This window comes from Brassica oleracea, chromosome C5, assembly GCF_000695525.1.
Source record: "Brassica oleracea var. oleracea cultivar TO1000 chromosome C5, BOL, whole genome shotgun sequence".
NCBI classification, from domain to species: domain Eukaryota; kingdom Viridiplantae; phylum Streptophyta; class Magnoliopsida; order Brassicales; family Brassicaceae; genus Brassica; species Brassica oleracea.
The window spans coordinates 20,229,095-20,247,278 of record NC_027752.1 but is presented as its reverse complement, the minus strand read 5'-3'; the positions used below and the strand labels follow the sequence as shown (position 1 = coordinate 20,247,278).

The window sequence follows — 18,184 nt, the reverse complement described above, 5'->3', positions numbered from 1 at the left end:
TTGATACATGGTGTGAGTTAATATGTTGTTTGTTAAAGAATTTGTTATTTGATACATGATTTGTTATCCGATACATTTTTGTTAGGTGACGCGAAAGTTTCCGTAAACGTAATTGGTGACTGTTGAAAGATTCGAAAAGAAGATTAACAGCGACAACTTTATATAGATGAACTATTTTTTCATTGGACTGGTTGTTATTCGGAAAGAAAATTTGGTAGTTTATGTATTTGTTTAGTAGAAATCTGGGCAATTAACCATGGTTGTTGGTGTTGTCCTCTAATAAAACAAATATACAATAACATTTTATATAACATCTAACACTGTATAATAACTTTCTCACGAACAACATTACAAATATCAAACTATTATTTAATCTCTAAATTTAACATGCTAAACCAAATCCACTAATGTAATGCACTAATCATTAAATAAACATGATAACGTAGCGACCAGAAATTAGTTTTCAACTAACATAATATGTACCTACTAAATTATAGAGTTATACATTATCTAAGATATGAAAAATTTGTGTCAATTACAAAGTTAAGTGTTAATATATATTGGATATGCAACAAAATATATAGCTGCTATGAAATATCTTATTGTTAACGGTGTATATCCCAGTTTGATTTTCCATAATATGTCTCTTTCTTCTTCTTCTTAACATACATTCTATTAATCAGTCCATGCTCTATAACTTCCATGATTGTTCTCACTTATCTCTTCATTTTCTCTTAAAAATTGAATTTTGCTCGCTCCTTTTAATAATAAGACAATAAATAAGTTTAACACACATTACATTATACTCTCAACGGTGATCCGCCATGGATAAAATTTTGAGAAGTTTATATGATCTGCTTATTATTGTTTCGTTTGAAGTGTGAGAACATATTAATTGTACAAAAAAAAAGAGAGGATACTAGTCTTTTAGCAGATTTGGTACACTTTTTTCCCAATAACTTTAAGATTTTTAGGTGAAGCATCTCCTAGGTATAGACCTATACATGCGAACATGTACACTTTCTTCTCTCATGTGTAGGGGTAAAATCGTCAAAATGGTTCAAAAGGTGGTCAAGAAATCAACAAGGACATTTCTTTAATTTATGCTTCAAATATGTATATAAACCTAAATGTCTAAAAAAATAAAATTAGAATGGTTTTTTATAACTAGACAAAAACATTTACTCTATATTTTTTTTCTTCCATGTTTCACCTTTATCTTTTTACCTATTTACTCGTCACAATTTTAAGCTTTGACTGTATGGTATTAATAGAGAAATGTTACTTTGAAATTAAGCTTACTCCAAATTTAGCTACAAAATTTACCATTTGAGTGAAATAAATATTTTTAAATGTAGCTATTTACTGTTTAAAAAGAGAAAAATAATCTAAGTTTTACTCTAATTTCTTAGAGAAATATATTTACTCTCATTTTGTCTTTCTTATTCTTCGTGCCTCAGTCTTATTTTCATTTATTTCCGCTTATTTATTTACTCTATTTTTCTCTTATTTTTAGTTTTGTCAATCACAACTTTAGGGTGTGGCTGAATGGTTGTTTTAGAGTAATATTTTACTCCACATTTAAAATTACTCAAAGTTCAGCAAAAATTTTGCCAATCAAGTAGAATATTATAATTTTCTATTTACTTTAGTTACTGTACAAATGAAGAAAAAACATTCTATCATTTACTCTAGATTTCGTTAGCTTAACTCATGTTACTCCACTTTCGTTTCTCCCTTCACTATTTTCACCTTTTTTATTTCATCTGTTTTCACATTTTCATTTACTCCAATTTACTCTCATGTTTACCAATCAGACTCTTAGGCTATGAGTTGTGAATGTGGTCCACAGAACAAAACAAGGTGGGCCATAAACTGTCAATATTCTTTTTAACTCTTTGGTTTGCATTTTATGAATTTTAAAATAATAAAAAAATTGGATAAAACTCCATGTGTTGTTGTTATAGGCAAGATGCCTCATACCCGCACTTACCGTGAAAATGAGTGGTTTGTGATGTTTTAATTATTTTAATTATTTTTTTTAATAAAACAAAAAACAAAAAATATAGCCTATAAAAAGAGGTACGTACACTATGAGTTTACAAACAATTCATTTCAGTTATCACTTTCTACAATCGCTTTTTTTTTCTCGTACAAACACTTTTTTTCGTTTTCAAACAAGAACAATGTATGATCCTTTTTTTGTCTGAAAAAGTATTAATTTGTAGTTTGTAGTATATAAGTTAGTTAATTGAAACTATTAAAAGTGCGTAAACTAATAAAAGTATATAAGTTAGTTAATTGTTCCTGTTTATAAATATTTGTTATATATTAATGTAATTGATTTAATCAATATCATGTGTCTCTACGTTCAGTTATCGAGAGGAATTTTAGAGTTTAGAAGAAAAATTAAGGATTCTTTGTGATTTTACAAGATATAGTATTAATATACAGAAGAGAGTGATAATAGCTACAATGTGATTGCATAATTTTGTTAAGATTTCAAATTTTTTGGACGCAGATTTTACTAAAGTAATGTCATAGACATGAAGAATGAACAAATATGGGGAGGCTGATTATCATACCGATTTGGATTATATGAAAACAGTTGAAGTAACATATGGGGGACATATATCGCAAATAAGAGATAATATTGCAAATCTGTTATGGAAAAATCAATAAATTAAATTTAAATTCTGATTGTAATTTATTTGTACTTAATAAAAAAAATAGATATATAAAAAATAGATATATATATATATATATAATATCAAGTAAAATATTATTTTATATTTTCTGCACTGTTTAGTTTAAATCACCATTCAAATATTTGTCATGCACTATCTATTTTTTGGTTACCATTCACATATTATTTTGAACCGCTTCTTTTAGACAAACCGTATTTGTCCCACATTATGCGTTTTGTTAACGTAAACTGCATTTAAACCGCACCGCACTAACCAATCCGCTTGTCCCGTAACACCCAAACTTCTATTACCATTCAGAACCTTAGGTCTTGAGTGTTTTGTGCGGTTCATAAGAAAGCGGAGAACATGACCCAGTTGGGTCACCACACACAACAGATAAGTCAATTTATATGTTTGTTTTCTGCATTTAAACTTAATAAAAAAACTAATAATATTGCATGTGAGCTTGTCAGAAATACAAGCTACAATTAATGGATATAAATAATTTTAACGACAAAGTCTACAACATCTATGCTCATGTGCTTTTGATAAGGATGATTATGATGAAAAAAAACAGAACTAATATTTCTTTCTTTTTAGATTCCTAATTCATTTACTGGGTTTGCATTAACTCACTTAAAGATCTGGTTTTCTGGTGGAAGTATTTCATTGATATAGCTAGATGCAATGAAGAAGATAAATTGCAAATACTATAAGTTATGACTTGTGTATCACGAAACAATGACGATGTGCGAAAACAATTAGGCTCTGGTCAGTTATCAATGCTCATGTGCTTTTGATAAGGATGATTATGATGAAAAAAAACATAACTAATATTTCTTTCTTTTTAGATTCCTAATTCATTTACTGGGTTTGCATTAACTCACTTAAAGATCTGGTTTTCTGGTGGAAGTATTTCATTGATATAGCTAGATGCAATGAAGAAGATAAATTGCAAATACTATAAGTTATGACTTGTGTATCACGAAACAATGACGATGTGCGAAAACAATTAGGCTCTGGTCAGTTATTTGGGAGTCCACATTCTGGAGGTTTATCATCTGGTAGTCCATCTTCAGTGGGTAATAGTTCAAGAGGAAACAATTTTAAAACTGTGATACACCACCGACAACACAATAATGGGGTACACATCTAAATGTTCAACATTGGGAAACATCACCAAATGTTCAATATTGGAGGATACCACCAAATACTTAACCATAGTGTGTACCTCCAAGTGGTCCCAGTTGGAACATGCCCCCAAAGGTTCAACAACGAAGTACACCATCGTATCCTCAACATTCCACAAAAATTTTACCCTGGTTAACATGCATCAAATTTTTCAGCAAGCCGAGTCCTCATGAACAACACCAACAAATATTCAATTTGAATTTACAGTTGAAAATCAAGTTTGAAAGTCCGGTGAATACTCAACAAAAGTATTCAGAAGGTACAAGTACATATACTTCACCCAAAGTCTACCAAGCACCATCACCTAATATCAGTTTCAAAAATTATTTTAAATCTGGAAGCACATCACAAAGACCGAGACGTGCATGTCTATTCAGAATTTGGGAAACTTCAGAAGAACCTAATGAAGGGCATCAAAGTGATCCAGAAGACGAAGATTAGCGATCTGATTGTTATATTTTACTATTATGATAAATTATTATTATTATTAGTTTTGTGTGTTAATGTGTTGTAGGGGTGGGAATAATAACCGATACCCGAACCCGAACCCGAACCCGACCCGAAGTAAGTGGTTCGGTTCGGGTTCGGTTAGTGTCAAATACCCGATCGGTTTTTATCCTGTCCCTTTTCGGTTAACCGAACCCGATCGGTTATTACCCGATACCCGAACCTACCCGAACATAACCGAAACTAAATAACCCTAACATAGACCTTACCTTTTATGATTTTATTTCCTTTCCCAAAATCTAGTCTAGCAATCTACTCCGTCGTTTAGAGTTTCCGAAATTAACGATTCCCAAATCCTTCATCTATTAAATTTAATTTCATAAATTGACAAACTGGAAACCCTTAATAATCTTCCCTCTTCTCCGTCTCACTCGGTGACATCGACATCGGGAAAACAATCTGAGGTGATTTTCTAATTTTTTTTATTGATTTTGTTTTGATTTTGTATGTATGATGATTAGAGGTATGATTCTGTTTGATTGTGTCGCTGCTTAGAATTTTTATTTATGATGATTAAAGCCTTAGAGTCTGATTCAGTTTTGATCACATGTGTAAGATTCTTTTCGAGCTTGACTTGTTTCTTGTTTTGTGTTTTAGTATATTTCATCAGTTAATGGCTTTAAACTTGATTTACTTGTTTTGTTCAGTTTGTTGTGTATGTAAAAAGAATCATTTTCACTTACAGTGTGAAGGATACAAGGAAGCTTTTTGGTTTGTATCATCATCTATGCTTGGAAGTAAAAACTTTTTAGCTTGTTTTGGTTTGTTTGCTTAATCTAGTAACTTTGTTGATGTTTTCACTATGTTTATGGACGTATTACTGTTGTTTGTTTTTCATTTCATGTGTGTTTTAAACTATTTATATTATCAGGAATGATTTGACGGCAAAACAAAATATGCATTTGAAATTTGTTTTTTTTTTATGTATGGAGTTCGGATATATCCGAAATTATCCGAACCCGAAGTGAAAATACCCAAACCCGACCCGAAATGAAAAAATACCCGAACGGGTTTTATACCCCTTTACCGAAATACCCGAATATCCAAAATACCCGATCCGAACCTGAACGGGTACCCGAACGCCCACCCCTAATGTGTTGTCATGTTGTAATGTTTTAAAATATTTCTATATTATTTTGGTGTGTTAATGTGTTGTTATGTTGTAATGTTTTAAAATATTTCTATATTATTTTGGTGTGTTAATGTGTTGTTATGTTGTAATGTTTTAAAATATTTCTATATTATTTTGGTGTGTTAATGCGTTATTTATTATTATTTATATATGTTTAATGAAATATTTTGCAAGTTTTATTAATTTGCAAGCATTTCGTACCAGCCAATTGCAATCACAAAACATCCACACGTTATCTTATAAAGAGAGAATTGAGTTGTGGAATTAGAAAATGATCAATTTGAGGAGTTAATAATTCAATCCACTTTGAGTTATTATGATCGATGTTTTCATAGAGCACCTCACTACAAAAAAAAGAGGTGAGTTAAATCACTTAAACTGTATCACAAAATTAAATGATTATATTTTAAATTACTTATTTGAGAATGATACAAATATGTAAAATTTTGCATCAATTGCAAAAAAGTGATGTTTTAGTTAAATTATTTGACATCAGTTCAGCTAAGTGATGTATTTTTATTAGTTTGTATCACTTTAGCAAAACTGATTTTATTATATAAATTTATATTAGTTAAATAAATGATGCATCTATTTTGTAGTTTAAAATCACTTATCTAAATGATATAAAACTTACATCAAAAAGAAAACTGATGCCAATAAAAATAGTTTGTATCACTCTAACAAAACTGATGTTATTATATAAATTTATCTCAGTTATATAAATGATGCACCTATTTCATAGTTTAAAATCACTTATCTAAATGATATAAAACTAACGTAAAAAAAACTGATGCCAATAAAAATAAAAATAGATAAAAATAATATATTATAAATTAACCTTAACTGCGAAGGTTAAGGTAACTAATTTTTTCCTTAACATCAACTAAACAAAAATGATGTTATTTTACCTTAGGTTGCATTAGTTAATATTTAGGAATGAAAAGATTAACTTGAATCTATATAACTGCTTCGTAAGAATATTAACTTGTCTTCCTTAACTAATGGAGATCTCAGCCCAATAATAGCTTTTAATAACTGCAATTAACGCCAAAATCAATTATCTGATTCATCTCGTTCTGGTTCTTTTCCTAAACACTATCTCCATCGCTTCTGCCTCTTCCATTATGGAAGTTCCATACCACGAAGTTTCTCATGCGTCTGCCGCTCCTCTTCACTACCCGTCTACTTCAACCCCTTTTCCGCTGCAACAATTACCGCTGATTCCAAACCCGTCTTTCTAGGTCGTTGCGCTCGTAAAAATTTATAAATCTTACACCAAGTATCAAATCTTAACACCAATGTATATTTCGGCCTTCTTATCAAATTGTATAATGCTAAGCAACCATTTGACCTTGAAACTGAGCTTCAGGAAGTGAATGGTTTTAAGCGTGCGTACTTATACAGTGCTGCAACTTCTCAGAAGCCTACAACTGTATTGGAAGCCTTGCAGAATTATTATGAGTTTTATAATTCAAAAGTTCATCAAGGAATCCACTACTTAAGGTGTTTAGTATTCTCTGTTCACGAGTACCAGGATTTGATCATTTGATTGATAAATGTTTGTGACCATTTTCTGTTTCACTGTTTTGTAGTGCCACCAAGGCTACAAATTAATTTGAGTTGGCTAGGAAAAAAAATCTACAAGGATGCTTAGGACTTCGTTCATTTTGGAAGAGTCAATGCTTAGGACTTCATTGAGTGCCAATGGTTTTAGTAAACAAGGATGCCGGCCCTGAAGCTACTATTGTACACTTCAGTTTTGAAGATTATCTCGGGGCTCTCATTGATATAGCCATTATCGACCTTAGTTTAGGTGGTATCTCGTAGCAAAATTTGTTATTTGTTTTATTTTATTTTGTAAATTTGCACGGTGAATAAATTAATTAATTTACTTTTCAATATATTAATTATTAATCTAGTTTGATTTTTTCTGATTTAATTAATTATTTTGTTTGCATTTTTAATTGTTTTAAAAAATATCTTAATCTTTTGTTAACATCAATTATGTACAAGTGATAAAAAATATTTTAAATCAGTAGTTAGAAATGATATAATTATTAAAATCACTTATGAAAAACGATACTAATTTTACATCAGTTATTAATAAGTAATATAAATAATTTGTATCGATTATTGTAATTGATACTAATTTTAACATCACTTAAATAAATTGATGTAAAAGTTAACATCATTTTTTTGTAACTGACACATATACATATCAATTGCTAGAAATGACATGAATATTTTGTATATTTGCATCAGTTATTGGTAAATTGATGTAAATTATTTGCATCACCACTTTCAGAGTCACTTATTTAAATGATGCAAAAGCTCTTAACATCATTTATAAATGATACATATATTATAAATAAATGATGTGAAACAACCTTTTTTTGTAGTGCCTACCCGGACAGACGGAGGTTTAGAGTGGAAAAATATGTGGTCTCGACTTCAAGAAGATGATGATGCTTGTCTTTCAACTCCAATGAATGTCACTTCCATGTTTCTGAACCTTATGTAACATGCTACAAAAGAATTATGGTCTACAACCAAATTCAATTGTAAGCATTGATGAAGGTTTGCCCATTTTTGCGAATATGCGGGCACAATGAAGTTCAAAGGGATGTTAGGTTGAGACTTGGACAAAATCAAGAGACTGTAAAAGGAAAATTCAAAGGTCTTAAAGCGCATAACTACTTGCATGCAATTATATCAAAACTCCAACAAGACAATAACTATACCGAATTCCTGAAAGACTTTAAGTACATCCAAAATATAATCCATTTTCAGTGGATTTGTTGGAGCTATGGATGAGACTCATGTATGCGTAAAATTACCACCAGAATTACAAGGAATGTATTGGAATCGACATGATAATGCATCGTTGAATAGCATGAAAATATGTGATCTCAATATGCTATTCACATATATATAGAATGGAGCAGCAGGATCTTGTCATGAAACAACCGTTTTCACAATGGCACAAGAAAGCAATCATGAATTTCCTTTGGCTCCAGTGGAAAAGTATTATGTCGTTGACTCGGGTTATCCAAACATGCAAGAATTTTTGCTCCATATAAGTCATCACGAAACAATGTTGTCAGATATCATATGTCTCAGTTCAACTATGGGTCTGCTCCACTTAATAAAGAAGAATTGTTTAATCGATATCATGTGTCTTTATGTTCAGTTATCGAGAGGACTTTTGGAGTTTGAAAGAAAAATAGAGAACTCTTTGTGATTTTCCAAGATATAGTATTAACATATAGAAGAGAGTGATAATGGCTACAGTGGGATTGCATAATTTTATCAATATTTCAAATTTTTCAGATACATATTTTGCTGAAGTAATGCCAGAGACATTAGAATTCAACACATAAGGGAAATCTGATTTTCATACCGATTTGGATGATGTGGAAACAGTTGAGGTAACAGATGGAGGACATTTGACGCAAATAAGAGATAATATTGCAAATCTGTTATGAGAAAATCAATGAAATAAATTTATCTTCTGATTGTAATTTATTTGTACTTTATAAAATTATGTATATATATATTTATAATATGAAGTAAAATATTATTTTATATTTTCTGCACCTTTTAGTTTATAATCACATTTAAACATTTGTCCCACACTATATATTATTTTGGTCACACTTCACATATTGTTTTGAACCGCTTCCTTTAGACGAACTGTACTTATCCCGTAATATACGTTTTTTTACACAAATCACATTTTAACCGTACGGCACTAACCAATCTACTTGTTCCGCACCACTCAACCCGCTGACACCATTCAGAGTTTTAGTAGGGTAAGAGGATGGTGAAAACAAAAAAACACAAATACAAAATTCCTTTTTCCAGAATAATTGAGTGGAAAAGTGTATTCAACTTTTTTTCATTCTGATTGAATATATTTGAGTGGGATTTAGAGTAAGAACTTTTACTCTTATCATTTGTTACTCTTAGGATGTGATTAGTAAAACTTGGCGCAATTGAGAGGAATATAATTTGATGGAAATGAGTGAAAAAGTAATTAAAGTGATAAAGTAACGCTGGAGTAAAAGTTTTATCCATAGAAAAAAGAAAGGATGTTTTGCGCCAGAAACTCACAAAAGGACAAAACAAATTACTCTGCATCAAATATTTCTTTTTATTCTGATTGGTTTTGTCCTAGCGTAACTGAGCTAAAAATAACTTTTACTCTAATATTTTTACTCTAGAAAGGCTATTCAATCAGACTCTTATGTAATGAATGGTAAAACATAATTCACGGATTTCAGTGCGGTTTTACCAAATCCGCCAATATCGCACCATTCACAACAAAGGTAATATATAAGTTTATCGGTTTTGGAAAAATGAAATAAAAAACCGCATATTGATTTCAAACAGTGTCAAATTGTCTTAAAAATTTAAAACGCACTGAATAGTTTGACCGCAAGTAATGAGCAGCGGTATTTATGAATAACGCACTAGACAATGATATTTTCTTTTAATAACAAAATGATTACGGTACCATAACACTAAAAAGATTATAAATAAACAATCAATACCAATAACTAATAGTGTTCACGGATACCATATGTAACCCGAGGTAGTTATTTTATTTTTTCAATTTTTTTATTTTACATAACTTTATAGATATAATTTTTATTAAAATTATTTCAAATAATATAAATTATACAAATGTTTAATTTCATAAATTGATAGACACATATTTTCAACAATACTTCAAAGTTATGTATATTTCGAAATAGTCTTAATATTCATATTTGAATTAAACTATAAAATGGAAAAAATCAATCAAAGTCACCAAACTGGTGACTAAATCCAATACCAAAACTGGTCTTTGAAATTTGAATTAAAATAATATTTTTTTGATTTAAACAAATATTTTACAAATATTTCAAATTATTTTTAATATTTATCTAGCAAAGTCACAAAATATTATTTTACCAATCAACATTATTCTGCACCCCTTATTTGGTTAATTACTTTTATTATTTCATTTCAAAATATATTTATTTAAGAAATTTTAGTTTAAATAAATTTATTACATTAACATATTATTTTTATTGTTTAACAATATTAGATATTCAAAAATTACTATTATTTTATTAGTTAAATAATTATTCAATACCGCAAATATATATCGTCACTAGTCAAACAATATTCTAAGCCGCTTTTTTATTTAAAACCACAGTTTAATTCCGCACGAACCGCGGATGCCATTGGGATGATTTGGGTTAAAAACTGCATCCCGCAATGATTCGACGTAAACCGGGAAATGTCCGTAAAATTTAGCCCGGTCTGAGGAGCTGCGCTAATTCCGAAGTTTAACCTAAGAGCATCGCCGTTTAAGCTTCGTTAATCAGCCAAAAAAAAAAAAAACCCGAGAATCTCTCTCAACTTGTTTAGTTCAAGCTCGAGACATAAAAGAGAGAGAAAGATGCCTCCAAAAGCCAAAGCCAAAGCCAAAGACGCAGCAGGTCCCGTAGAGAGGCCTATTCTCGGCCGTTTCTCTTCTCACCTCAAGATCGGAATCGTGATTTATTTTTCTTTTTTTTTTTTTTTTTTTTTTTTTTTTTTTTTTTTAAATGTAGATTCTAAGTTGATTCATTTCGAAAGAAGAATGGAAACTTAGTTTTGCCCATCGCAATATTTTCATCCATTAAAAAACATATATATATATATATATATATATTTTAATCGATTGAAGTGTCTATTGTTACACCTATGAGTATTTATTTAGTGGGGGGAAATGAACATACATTTGTGATTCGTCGAAGATATGAATTGGTTTTTATTCTACTTTATTTTTGATGTGCTTGCATGTAAACTGACCATGGGATTTGTTTGTGTGTCATCTCAGGTTGGGTTGCCAAACGTGGGAAAGTCTACACTTTTCAACACTCTTACAAAGCTCTCCATCCCAGCTGAGAACTTCCCCTTTTGCACCATTGAGCCTAACGAGGCACGTGTCAACATCCCCGACGAGAGGTTCGACTGGCTCTGCCGACTGTACAAGCCAAAGGCTGAGGTCTGTTTACTTGTTGAATCTTTGAATGTTTATGTTTCTCAAAGCTGACTTTGCGTCCATTGTGGTTGTCTCTCAGATTCCTGCTTTCTTGGAAATTCATGACATTGCTGGTCTTGTTAGAGGCGCTCATGAAGGACAAGGGCTTGGAAACAACTTCTTGTCCCATATTCGTGCTGTTGATGGCATCTTCCATGTCTTACGTATGTTTCTTTAATTTGCTCCTAGTCCATCTGAGATTAGTGTGGTTTGTGGTTTAGTACTTGGTTTCATGGTTAGTAACTTTTCGACTGAACATGTGCAGGTGCTTTTGAAGATCCTGATATTATCCATGTTGATGATATCGTTGATCCTGTTAGAGATTTGGAGACCATTACTGAAGAACTCCGACTCAAGGTCAATCAAAAATCTATTACAACTTCTTACATCCGACATCTTTGAATATTTTATGTCAATTATATTTTCATCTATTGTTCTTTTGGGTAACCTACTGAACTAACGTGGTGCAACTTTAGGATATTGAATTCATTAAAAACAAGATTGAAGATGTCGAGAAGAGCATGAAGAGGAGCAATGACAAGGCCCTCAAAGTTGAACTTGACCTCTTGCTAAAGGTACGTATGCTTATTAAGTGTCAAACATGATGCAGCCTTTTTATCTGTCAATATATGTTTTTGGTCATTAATTATTAATATTATTGTACACTCTTGGTAACAGGTAAAAGCTTGGCTGGAAGAAGGAAAAGATGTCCGTTTTGGGGATTGGAAAGCAGCTGATATCGAGATTTTGAACACCTTCCAGTTGCTTTCTCCAAAGCCCGTTGTTTACCTGGTGAGTCATCTTCAATGTTCATCTCGTTTTGTAATAATTTTCTTTTTCTCAGGATAGGCTCTGTTGTTTCTTTGATATCATGGTCTTTTTTTTTTTTCAAAAGAAATGTTCGCATCAGCTTCCAAATTGTAGAGGCGTACAGTCTTTTCCGTGACACTTCTAGGTCGCAATTTAACCGTAATGTAGTCTTTAGCTTTTTCCAACCTGTTGGCCGTACATATTTGTTTCAGTCAAAATGTTTAAACTCCGCATATGGATGATAAAGGCATGTTGTTTAGACGTTTTCTGATCACTGATTGCTCTCAAATCTGAACTTACAGATTAACATGAATGAGAGAGACTACCAGAGGAAGAAAAACAAGTTCTTGCCCAAGATTCATGCTTGGTACTTACAAATATCCCTTCGCAAACTATGTTGAATAATATGTTTTAACATTTTCCCAAAATTTTCTTCTATACTATTACTTCCTGTATTATACTTCTCCGAAACTAAATATGTATGTGTCGTCGTTGTGTAGGGTTCAAGAACACGGTGGTGATACTATGATTCCTTTTAGTGGTGTTTTTGAAAGGAGTCTCGCTGATATACTTCCAGACGAAGCAGCAAAGTATTGTGAGGAGAACAAACTGCAAAGGTTAGTAATAAAAGAACGGCCTCGACCCTTTTCAATTGAATAAGAGTGAATCTAATGGCCATTGCTGCTTTGATTGACAGTGCTCTTCCGAGGATCATCAAAACTGGATTTTCAGCCATTAACCTCATATATTTCTTTACAGTTGGGCATGGTGAGGTATTGCAATCCCAACTTTCCTAGTAATTCACTTGGCTACACAATACGCTGGCTTTAGTCTCTATTTCTCTTAGATGTTGTTCTAAGCATTATCTTTTTTTCTGTAGTGAGCTATTCGATAGTGTAAAGTCAAGTAGGTACATTTGCACTGGAATTTGATCCATCAATTATATTTTTTTTCTTTTCAGGTGAGGTGCTGGCAAATACGACGGCAGTCAAAGGCTCCTCAAGCTGCAGGGGCCATTCATTCTGATTTTGAGAGAGGATTTATTTGTGCCGAGGTAACCCTCTTCACACCCTAGAATTTACCTGTGCCAAAGCCTTTTCCCTCCTAGTGTTTCCATAATCTCATTCAACTTATTGTTAATTTTCTATTAATGATTGGGTAGACGCAGGCTTGTAGATATCAAAGTAGAATCCTAATGCAAACCATATATTAAAGTAAAACAAATCTATTGTTTACCCGGAAATGAATGAACGCTTGTCCTTATTATCACAGGTTATGAAGTTTGAGGATATCAAAGAATTCGGCAATGAAACTGCCGTCAAGGTACTTTTATCAAACTCCATTTCCTCCCCATTGCTTTAAGGTTTCTGGAGTTAGTAGCCTCTAAGCGCAGTGTATTCTTGTTGAAGATGCGGCATGAGTAAAAAAATAATTAATTTCATGCTGATGAAAATCTCTATGATTCACGGATTTGACAGTTTGAGTCTAAACTTCAATAAACTAATGCAGGGCGCAGGAAAATACAGACAGGAGGGGAAAACATATGTTGTTCTGGATGGAGATATCATTTACTTCAAGTTCAATGTTTCCGGTGGTGGCAAGAAATGAGATCTATCTTGTCTTTACCTATCCGTGGCATCCTCCCAGGATCTTTTTGAAGCTTCTTTATACAATTCCGAGAGAGGAACCAAACTGTATTTTCTGTTTTTGACAGTTGCAGTTTTTTTTTTTTTTTTTTAATTTGGCTTTACCAAACACAAACGTATCTGTAACTCTTGTTCCATTCTGCCGTTTCCTTGAGACAGAGCTGTTTGTAGAGAACCATTTCAAACACTGTTTCTTCTGTTGCAAGTGGAACAATGACCTGTTGAGGAATCCTCAATGCACTAACCAAACTATGCATGCATCTTTAGAAGCAGAAACAAATACCTTAAAAAGCAAATCATGTTTGCAAGTGGCATAACATTACAAGCTCTATTACTAAGAGCTTCTGAATAGATCATAATCAATAATAGAAACAAAAGAACAAAAGAATTATTTTGAGGATAGTCAATCCACTGCTTCCTCTACACCATGTTGTGAAGAGTTGATCCTGTTTGGCTCTTCACCGCTTCAGAGGAATCTTGTTTGGTGCAAGCTTGAAGAGAACTCTCTGGCACTTCTTCTAACGACACTTGGCTGCTCGAAAACGAGTTTTCTCCATTCTGTTTGCGAAGCCAAGCTTCATGAAGCTGCAAAACATACTCCAAGTGCCATAAAACTTCTCCCATCATCGGCCTGTTCTTCCCTTCATCCGCTAAGCACTTCTCTGCTATCTCACCATACTTGTCCAACGACTCAGGACTGTAGTTCCCCCTCAGATTCGGGTCGATGATTGACTCGAGAGATCTTTGCTTTTGCCAGCTTAAAGCCCATTCCGCAAGGTTGATCTGGTCTTTAGGCAAAGTCGGGTTTATAACAGCTCGAGCACAAACAGCTTCAAACAACACGACCCCAAAAGAGTAAACATCTGACTTCTCTGTTAGCTGTTGCCTCCTGAAGTACTCAGGGTCAAGATACCCGAAACTCCCTTTCACAGCTGTACTCACATGAGTATGGTCCATTGAAGGTCCAGCTTTAGACAGCCCAAAATCAGACATCTTCGCCACAAAGTTCTCGTCTAGTAATATGTTTGTCGTCTTGACATCTCTGTGGATGATTCCTCTCTCAGAGCCTGTGTGAAGGTAATGCAATCCCCTCGCAGAGCCTATACAAGCTTCGAGCCGTTGCTTCCACGACAAAGGAGGAAGGTTGCTTCCAAACAGATGGCTCCTCAGAGTCCCATTAGCCATGTACTCATACACCAATATCATCTCGTTGTGCTCATCGCAGAACCCGATCAAAGACACCAGATGCCTATGCCTAAGCCTTGAGAGCATCACAATCTCGGTCTCGAATTCAGCAAGTCCTTGCTGAGAATGTGGGGTTGCTCGTTTGATAGCTATGACCGTTCCATCTTCAAGCTCTCCTCTGTACACTTTACCAAACCCTCCAACACCAATAGCTAAACCGTCGTCAAAGTTCTTGGTAGCTGCACGAATCTCGGCTAATGTAAACTTCCTCCCCAATGTAGACGCTGCAAGAGTGTTCAGTCTCAGCGAGCCACCCGCTGCTTTAGCGTTTGTAGTACTGTTGTTGACGTGCAGGAACAACGGACGCCAGCCAGGAGGATTGTTTTTGGAGTCGTCATCTGATTTTTTGCGCCTCATCTTGCACAAACACACAACCATAGTCACCAAGAACGCGAAAAGAATGATAGTTGCTACACTTGCACCAACGCTGATCCAAATAATCCTCATCCTCGAGTTATCCACCGAGTGACCAGACGAATCAAACCTCACGAGATGAGCAAGATTCCCGTTTTTGCTTAGCTTGAAAATCTCAAGACCGCTGAGAAGAGCATCAGTCCCCGAAGCGCCAGCTGATGTGTCAGGTCCAAGCTGAATCCAGAGAACGTCGTTCTTGGAGGAGACAGGATCGAAGTAGTCTTGATAAATAGCTTTGTTCTTCCCACCAGCATGAGCGTATATATCGAAGTTACCAGCAGCAGTCTGGTTGTTGATGTATATCCTGAATATCCTCTGGTTCTGCTTATCAACAACCAGCTCGCAGAAATGGAGCCTGACCAGGTAATCGAAGTTAGGATCCACTTCGAACTTCCAAGAGATGTTGAACCTTTTCTCCAAGACTTCAGTGTCTGATGACATGGTCCTAGCGGTCTCGTAAACAAGAAGAGGAGCCACAGGTGACTCATCAGCCGAAGCGTATGTGATACTCGAGCTGTTGTCGACGTGTTCACCAGCGTTTTCAATCACCATGTAGCTTGAATCAGTTTCCCATGTTCTATACAGGTTCAGATCTTGGCTTGGACCTAGCTTTGGACCACCAACGTTGAGCCTATACATAGTCTCGACCCCACGTTGGCTCAAACCAAGCTCCACCTCGCTTCCACCAACTTTAGTAACCGAATCTTTGAAAAGCTTGTCAACCACAGGAACAATCTCAATAGCGTTGACAAAGCCGAAAGATTCTTTCTCTGGTATGAAACTCAAAACCAGTTTCTCCGGTCCTATGGGTAACAGAAACTCTTTAACCAGAGAAGAGGCGGTAGCATTGTGACCAGAGCTTAGCAAGACGAGGTTCTTATGCGCGATTTCTCCCTGGATGTTGATGTCAAGCATCAGTCTCAGACCATTCGCGTACACGCTGAAAGAAGACTCGTTCACGTTGTGGTTTTCCATGGGGAAAGGGCTGAAGTGAAGTCTAACGAAGTAGCTTCCTTGAGGTATCTCGTGGAATGAGTAGTTTAGCGTGGTCGTGAAGACACGAGCAGACTTGTAAATCTCAGCAAAGGAAGAACTCTTTAACGGTGTGGATGAAGTGGCATCAAGTCCTGATGAACTAAGTGACAAACTGTTGTTGGGAGACAAGTCTCCAACCCATATCCTTCCATCTGCTTTGGTTGAGGTGTTTGCGCCGCAATCAACAAGGAAACTCTTGGACTGAGCTTCTCCGTAGCCAACAACAAAAGTGAAGATTATCAACAGACATAGCACAAGTTCCATAAACTTCTTCCTCTGCTTCAACATAGCAGCCACTCAAAGAGCTCTGCAAGGGCTCACAACGATGCTCAAAGAAAGAAACTCTCTCTCTCTCTCTCTCTCTCTCTCTCTCTCTCAAGCAGAAATGAACAGCCTTTTAGGCAATCAAATCCCAAAATGGTGAATCTTTCTTTTCAAGAAAGCAATGCAAAGTTAACAAAACAAACTAAAGATCCCAATTTTTTCAGTATATGATCCAATAAGCTGCTAGATCTGAACAGGAGAGAGCCCACAAGAGGTACAAAGACAAAAAGTAGGATTCTTTCAGTGAAAAAGAGAAACCAAAATGGGGATGAAGAACCGAAAAGAACAAAGATCTGGGTCTGAACGAAAGAGGAAAACTTTTGTCTGGAGAAAGGAACAGAGAAGCTGATAGGGTTATCTGGTGGAGGAACTATGAACATGGGTTGTTTGCTGATACAGATGGGAAAAGAGTAAGAACGAATAATAAAACCTTTTCTTTCAATATTTGTTTTTTTTCAGAAAAATTAAAAAAGTAATTCTTTCTGTACTTTATGTTAAAATTAAATCTCTGTTTCCTGCTTGTTTGTTCTCTCTTCTTCACCGAGAAGTCAAGTACGCATCACCTTCAATCCCTTTTCTTGTCACCTTTGAAATTGATAGCACTCATTTCATTATTACTATTAATTAAAGATAAAATCCGTATTGTTTTGGAGTGTTTCGCATATGTAAAGATATAAAAGTTTTTTTTTTTTTTTTTGTCAAACAAGATATAAAAGTTATGGTTCTTGATTACTAACTAAATAAAGGACCATCATTATACTGGTCGCCGTAGAAAGTACTAACAATTTTACTGGGAAAATTCCATAAAGATTAACAAAACGAATAAATGAAAGCAAACTGCGAAATACTAATAAATTAAATTAAACACGATTCTTAGAGAAATAAAATTTTAAAAATTGGAGAGAGAGGGAAAAGATAAAAGAGCGGTGGCACTGGCAATAATAGGGAAGTGGGTGGTCACATGCATCTGTTCGGTAGATCATCAGCATTCATTTAATACTCTTTATTCTTACCTGCAGATTCCTGTAATACCCTTTCCTCAGCATACGCTTGCGTCGACACATATTAAGGACTTTTTCGTCTTTGTTTACTTGGTCCGTACCGTCCCTAGAAGTAC

At 34.1% G+C, this 18,184-nt stretch overlaps 2 protein-coding genes across 2 annotated transcripts; one reads left to right on the top strand and one right to left on the bottom strand.

The window, feature by feature from the left end:
- The first annotated feature begins 10,879 nt into the window (after positions 1 to 10,879).
- On the top strand, positions 10,880 to 14,238 carry LOC106294979 (obg-like ATPase 1). The gene is made up of 12 exons (XM_013730711.1): positions 10,880 to 11,062; positions 11,390 to 11,557; positions 11,634 to 11,757; positions 11,859 to 11,950; positions 12,070 to 12,168; positions 12,272 to 12,385; positions 12,706 to 12,770; positions 12,904 to 13,020; positions 13,101 to 13,176; positions 13,365 to 13,457; positions 13,676 to 13,726; positions 13,913 to 14,238. The coding sequence occupies exons 1-12, from the start codon at positions 10,967 to 10,969 to the stop codon at positions 14,009 to 14,011; spliced, it is 1,194 nt and encodes a 397-aa protein (XP_013586165.1). The 5' UTR covers positions 10,880 to 10,966; the 3' UTR covers positions 14,012 to 14,238.
- Positions 14,239 to 14,317: 79 nt separating this feature from the next.
- Positions 14,318 to 17,501, bottom strand: LOC106294978 (probable receptor-like protein kinase At1g30570). The gene has a single exon (XM_013730709.1). It carries the CDS (start codon positions 17,029 to 17,031, stop codon positions 14,470 to 14,472), a length of 2,562 nt encoding a protein of 853 aa, XP_013586163.1. The 5' UTR covers positions 17,032 to 17,501; the 3' UTR covers positions 14,318 to 14,469.
- Positions 17,502 to 18,184: the final 683 nt, after the last annotated feature.

Excerpts from the sequence above, each read along its gene's own strand:
- LOC106294979 (XM_013730711.1), top strand. The coding sequence starts at position 10,967 with ATGCCTCCAAAAGCCAAAGCCAAAGCCAAAGACGCAGCAGGTCCCGTA. Across the intron at positions 13,021-13,100 it reads GAGGAGAACAAACTGCAAAG|TGCTCTTCCGAGGATCATCA; the intron begins GTTAGTAATAAA and ends TTTGATTGACAG. Across the intron at positions 13,727-13,912 it reads GCAATGAAACTGCCGTCAAG|GGCGCAGGAAAATACAGACA; the intron begins GTACTTTTATCA and ends AAACTAATGCAG.
- LOC106294978 (XM_013730709.1), bottom strand. The coding sequence starts at position 17,031 with ATGTTGAAGCAGAGGAAGAAGTTTATGGAACTTGTGCTATGTCTGTTG.